Raw genomic sequence first — 6,353 nt, forward strand, 5'->3', positions numbered from 1 at the left:
TCTGAAGAGAAACAAATACACATAAAAATAGAATCCAAGAAAGCAGAAGTATTGGAATTGCCACCCAGCGAGGGGGACAGTGGCTAGTTGAGTCCAGCTGGGATTGAAGCAGCCTGCCCCAAAGACTCACTGGGAAAGAGTGCCCTTCAGCAATTCTCCCAAATCATTACTCAAAATCTCCCTGGAGCAGGGCATCACTGTTTATGTACAGTAGCAAATGGTCGGTATTAATATCTTCAGGCCTGTAGTGGATAAAAATACTATCCTTTTAATTCCAGTTTACAAAAATAGGAGTAATATTCAAAACAATGATTGTCTATTTTTCTATTTATTTTATATAAAAACAAACAGCTCAGGCGAACTTTCAATCCTTGTGCACACTTTGAACTGCTTTCGATTATACTTTTATATATATATTCTTAATATATATTTGTAATATATATATATCAATATCAATCATTGGTCCACAAAGTATATCTGTGCATTCTCTAGTGCTTTGTAAAAAGAAAAACAATATTATTATCAAAATATTCATTTAATGGCTTTACTTCATACATAAATACATGTTTGGACAGAACACAAGAGCGATGACTGTTCAGTCAGTTGGGAAAATGACTTTTCAGTGTGTCAGGGTTGTATACACAGGGTAGCTGGTAACTCATCGCTACAAATACGCTATTCGCCGTCCTTTGTTTTTAACCCTTTGTTTGTACCTTTTCCCTAGGACGGCCGCCAAATATTTCTTAACAGCCATTTGTTTCCGGTAGCGGCTGTAGCTGTCAGTGAAGATTCCGTCCGAGTGGCGCTTGGAGAGCGGCTCCGAGTCGTCGTCCGCGCCGCCGCCCAGGTTCCCACTGCAAGGAAAGGGGTCGGGAAGAGGGTGGCGGGGCGGGAGACACAGGTTGAATAGTTGCGGGAGGCAGACGGGCCCCACCCCAAGCGGGAGTCTTCAGGGAGGGCGCCGGCTCTCAGCGCCCACCGCGCCGCCTTGCTCGGCCAGAGAGCAGCCTGAGGGAGGGCTGCGATGGGAACCCTCACTCCTCCCTCCCCATCGACGATCTTGGGGCACTAAGTCCTTACAGAACGGGCCCCAGATGAGGTCCGGGCCAAAGGCAAGCGACTTAAGGCCAACCTCTCTCCAAACGCTGCCCTCTGAGATTTGACCATCCGTGCTTTTGCGCTCAATCGTCCTGACCGTTCCTGGCACACCCCCACCCGCCCCCACGTACAGAGAAAATAACCGAAGAGCCCTAAATTTCACGTTGGCTGCTGCCGTGGAGTTTACATCGATCTCGCAATTCCTAGTGAGACATAAACACTCCTCTCCTGCGCGCTAAATTGAAAAACGTGATAATAACATAAGTCGACAGGCTGTAGGCAATATTTTTCATCGCATGAATTATTAATTGCGGAAAATGTAATATTTTGTCCCATGGGCTTTATTAAAATGTTGCCTTCTGCGAGAGATGCTCCACGCAAGCCCTGTGCTCTGGGTTTGTCTGGCACGAGCAAAAACTGTTTCCCTAAGTGTCCAAATCTGAGGATTTGTTTGTTTCGAATTGAATTTACAGTGAAAGAAAAATGAGGAAAGAAAAAGTCATGCTTAGAGGATATCCTAGCCAATCGTCCCACGAAGCTTGAAGGTTCTGAAGGCCTTGGGGGGGAGGGGGGCTTTTTCTTTTTTTCAATTATTCAAAACGGATCAGATTCCCCGGGTTTCCTGCCTTCTCCCTTCCTCGCCCAGTTCCCGAGCTCTCTGGCCAAACTTAAGGCGCGGTCTCCGAACCTTAGTCTGCGTCCGGGAGCTGGCCCGGCAGACCCTGCGGCGCAGACGCACCCTCGGCCCCACGTGCACGCACGGACGTAGAAGCTGCGCCGCCCGCCCAGCGCGCGTTGGCACAGATACCCACCCTGGCGCGCGCGGGGGCGCGTCATTACGCGCGGGTTAACTCTTTCGCAAACTCTTACCCCACGCCCTTGGCCGTGAGCGTCTGCAGGTACTTCCTGGCGGACAGCTGGTCCAGCACTTTGCGGTAGGCCTTGTTAAGGATCCCGTGGGCGAAATCTCTAACAAGGAGGCAAAGTGCGCACCTGGGGTCACTGACTGTCCCCAAGTGGCAGCCCCGGGTCCCCAGCTGGGCACGCACGCCCCCCGCTGCTCCGGGAGGCTGCCGGGGAAAACCCCAGAGGCAAGGCACTCGGGAATGACTCTTGGGATGTTCCCGTGAGTGTCAGGAACCGGAGTTCGTCCTGCCGTCCGGGGACCGCAGGTGTGGAGCGCGGCCGGGGCGCGCAGTCACTGCCACTCCTTGGGCTACGGACCTTTCAGTCCCCACGCGGCCCTCATGTCCACACAAACCGGCCCGCTACTAACTTTCTCTCGCTCTCGTGGGAACCATCCCGGGAGAGGAGAGGCTTGAGGGCTTTTATGAAAAAGAACCTATTCGATGGGCCACCCCCTGCCCCTTTCTCCCTCCCAGTCCTGGGCCGGCGCGGGGCCGCGCGGTGGTACCTTTCCTCCGCCGGGTAGTAGAGCGCGTAGGCGTCGCGCAGCGCGGAGGCGGGGCTCCCCACGCCGGGTGGATCCGAGTCATAGAAGTCCTGCAGCGGGTTTCCGTCCTCGTCGTACGCCTCGTCCTCCGGCCTGCAGGGGTAGCCGGGGGCACAAGGAGTGGTCAGTACAGGTCCCTCCCTGGCTCTGCGAGGACCCAAAGATCCCTAGGGGCTCTCACGATTTTCCTTCTTCCTAAAGACGCCCCTCGGAGAACTGCCTCTTCTTCTAGGACAGGGGTGCGGGTAGAAGTAGGAGGAGAAAACTACACCCAACAGAAATTCCCACCCCTCCTCTCGCGGGTGCAGGGTCGCCCTGCCCGGGCCACGGCCTCAACGGGCACTGGGAAGCCGAGGCGTCTGCGCCGACCTCGCACACCTGGCCACGGAGGAGGACCGCTCGGCTCCTGGCCTGGCGCTTGAGCCTCAGTCCACGAGCAGCAGTGGGCGGAGATGAGAAGGGCTCTAGGAGAGAGATGCTGGCCACGCGAAGACCGGATGGGGGAGGCCGGGAGCCAGAGAGGGTGGATGGCTGGGGAGTCCGGCGGCCAACGCCAGCAGCCACCCCCACCCAGCCTCCGAGCCCAGGGGAGTCCTTCCCCGCGCAGATGTAGGTCACGGAGAACCTCCGGCTTCTATTTTGGGCGGGAGAGGATCTGGCAGGAACATGAGTAATAGATGCTCCTAAACTTAACCTGTTTGGCTGCGGCTCATTCTGTGGCATGTCCGCGCCCTCCGGTACCTCTTGCCCTGAGAAAGTGCCAGGCACACGGGACTTTGAAAATAGCTGGGGGTGAAATTGGGCTTTTAAGTCCAGTAAGTAGATAGTTCGCGCTAATATGTTAGCGGTGGCGGGGCGGCGGGACAGCATCTCAACCCAGAGGCAAAGGGAAGGGGTCAAAGGGTCAACAGGGGACCGAGAGACAACGATCTCGCTGTCGCCCTTACCTACCGCCTCAATCCTTGATATAGGACGGGAGAGGTAGGTTAGTATACACAATTCACTCGCTTTCGGCCGCTGGAGAGACTGGGAAAGCGGCCAAGGCAAGTAGCGCGCTTTAGGAGGGGTTAGCCATACTTCATTACTCCGCTCGCCTTTCCTCCATCCGTGGAGAGGTAGGGGCAAGGCATCGCTGCGCTCGCCCCACACCCAGCCTTTCCTCGGCGACGCGCCTCTCTGCCCTGGCCCGGCTGCTCGGAGTCTCCGGGTCTTTCTGGGCACTTCCACCCCGTACCCCGTACCCAGATGCTGGAATCCTAATACCGAAGCCAGAACCCATCTCTCCGGCCAAATCAAATGTCAGCGACCCCTAAGGAGATCATTCTTGGGCGCGGCTCGGAGGAGCAGCTTTGCAGGCAGGACGCGCGCTCCTCGCCGCCGGGAGCCCGGCGCACAGCGGAGTGCCGATGCTGCGCTACGCGGCGAGCTTCCACTCTCCCGCTTACAGGCCCGGGACTCTGGGGCTGCGGCGGGGAACCCGGGCAGCGCCGACCGATTAGAAACCAGGAATTAAGGGGCGGGGGGAAGCCAGGGTTACTCCTGCCTGGGGTGGGTAGGGCTGCCCTCCCAGTACTGCCTGCCAGCTTGCTTTCTGTTCCTCCTTTGCATCCATTTCATCTATTTCCCCCTCCCTCATCTTTGTTTTCCTTCTCTCAAATCGCTTCTTCTTAACTCTACCCGGCCAACACTCCCTCTCCCCAAGACTCAAAATGCAGTTGGAAAACCTATCACTTGAGAGGAAGCTCTTCCAGTAGAAAGAATTCGAATTGAGGTGAGAAGGAGAGTAGAGGAGAGAGAGGGAGACCCCGCCCCGATAGTCCCGAACAAGCTGTAACAAAGCAAAGACCACGGGAGCTTCACTCTCACCCCACCCCCACCCCCAAACTGGCTCCGGGAGCCAAAGTTCTCCTAACTCAAGCTAAGAATAGGGAAAAGAAGTCAACTCAGGGCCCGGCCCTGCCCCCCTCCCGTGGGAGGGGTTGGGGGAGGAGAGGTTTCTCCAGCCCGCCGAAGTGCGCTCTGTCCACCCGGGCCCCGCGGCTGCGGCGGGCCGGGGGAGGGGGGCCGAGGCCCAGGGGAGTCTGCCGGGATCCTCCCGCTGAGCCACGGCCAGTGACCCGCGGCCGGACCCAGGCTGGCGGCGGTGCAGTGGGGGCGCATGGGGAGGTGGTGGTCGTAGCCTGACCGAGGAACTGCAGGAGGGCGACCACGAGGAGGTGTCGGGGGAAGGGAAGCCCCAGCCTCAGCTCAGCTCGGGCGGCCAGCACCTACCTGATCCCAGGAAACCGGAGTCCGGCGGCGGCCGGTGAGCAATAGACGCTGCTGTGCATTATTATCCCGTAGACCAGCAAGGCCAGCCTCACTCCGCTACACATGGTCATTCTGCGCAGGACGCGAAAGAGAGCACACAGCAGTCAGAACGCCCCTGGCCTTCCACCCTCCGACTCCTAGAAACTCCCTGAACTGAGGGAGGGACGGCGCTCACCTCCGACTCCCAGTATTGAATACGGCTTAATGACAGCCGGCGCGCCCCGCCACTTCCTTCTCGCTATAGTTAGAAAATATATGTATATACCCAATGCCCAATAACTCGCCAGATCTGGTACGAAGGAAAGCTAACTCGTACCCTGATGCTGGCGAAAGAATTAGCAGTCAGGTGAGTTGTTTGGTTTGGTAAGATTTTTTTCCCCTTACCATTCAACTCTTACCGCTGCCAGGAGAGGGTTTGCTGCCAAGTAGGACGGCGGGCAAAGGGCTTCTCCAAGTTTCTGCGCTGGAGTCACAACCCAAGAGGCATCACCGTCTGGCGTTAGTGTCTGAGCAGAAGCCGCAGCAACGAGCAGGAGGAGCTGAGGGACTTGTTTGCTGAGGCCAGTATTCTGTTCAAAAGTTTGTAGACGCTCAGAACTAGGAGGGAGCGTGACACCGAGAGAAGGGGGCGAGGAGAGAGATGCAGAAGGAAGAAAGAGGAGGCGACGAGTTAAGAAGGGTGGGGGACAAAGTGGCCTTAAGTCCACGGAGAGAAAGAAGTGATAAGGAATGAGGGAAAGTCTTAGAAGGAGACGAAGGAAAGAGAGAGGGCCGCGACGCAGCCGGCGTCTGTGGGAGCCGCTCGGTCAGGCAGCTGCGCGAGTCGGCAGCGCCTTCTCTGCTCAGAAGTCCCTCTGGCTGCGTCTGAAGCTGCGGCTTCTTCTGCTGCTGCCGGTGGTTACAGAGGTGACCGGCCCTCTGCTCCTATTTATATGTGCAGTTAGCAGAAATCTATCCGAACATGGTTTTGGAAGAGCCTTCTTTGTCAACATCTGTCTGCCTATGGCCTTTAAGTACAGAATATTTTGTTGCACTGTTGCGCTCCGATTTTTATTCATGGAATGACTTCCTTTTTTTTTTTTTTTTTTTCAGTCACGTAATGATCGGGTATCAGAAAAAGACGTCAGCATCCTAGTCCCTCAAGGAACATATTAACTATTCTGTGCCGTCCTCTTGGATAAGATCCGGAGTCATCGACTTCTCATAAACACCTTTCACTCATACAGTACAATTTTAAAGAAGTTTAATTATTTTGATTGTTTTCAATTTTACCCACTTCTCAAGGATGGGTAAAGAATTCATAGAATTTTGAGAATGGTGAAAATCATGTTTTTAACTATGTCCCTCTTATTTCTTTTTGCTTTTTCATCAAGCCCCAGCAATCAGAGCTCTGAGCTCTGGAACTAAGCACCATCAAGCCCTCCTATTAATAAATTTAATTTAGATCTCCTAATTTCTTGCGTATGTTCTTTTAGATAGACAATTAAATGTG

The 6,353-nt window shown here is 55.0% G+C and overlaps 1 protein-coding gene across 1 annotated transcript; it reads right to left on the reverse strand.

The window, feature by feature from the left end:
* Positions 1-664: 664 nt before the first annotated feature.
* Positions 665-5,853, reverse strand: ADCYAP1 (adenylate cyclase activating polypeptide 1). The gene is given in 6 exon segments (XM_059894831.1): positions 665-854; positions 1,969-2,067; positions 2,513-2,644; positions 4,823-4,933; positions 5,246-5,543; positions 5,730-5,853. Coding segments are annotated over 6 exon segments (954 nt in total).
* Between the last annotated feature and the right edge of the window lie 500 nt (positions 5,854-6,353).

Source organism: Balaenoptera ricei, chromosome 14 (assembly GCF_028023285.1).
Source record: "Balaenoptera ricei isolate mBalRic1 chromosome 14, mBalRic1.hap2, whole genome shotgun sequence".
NCBI lineage: Eukaryota > Metazoa > Chordata > Mammalia > Artiodactyla > Balaenopteridae > Balaenoptera > Balaenoptera ricei.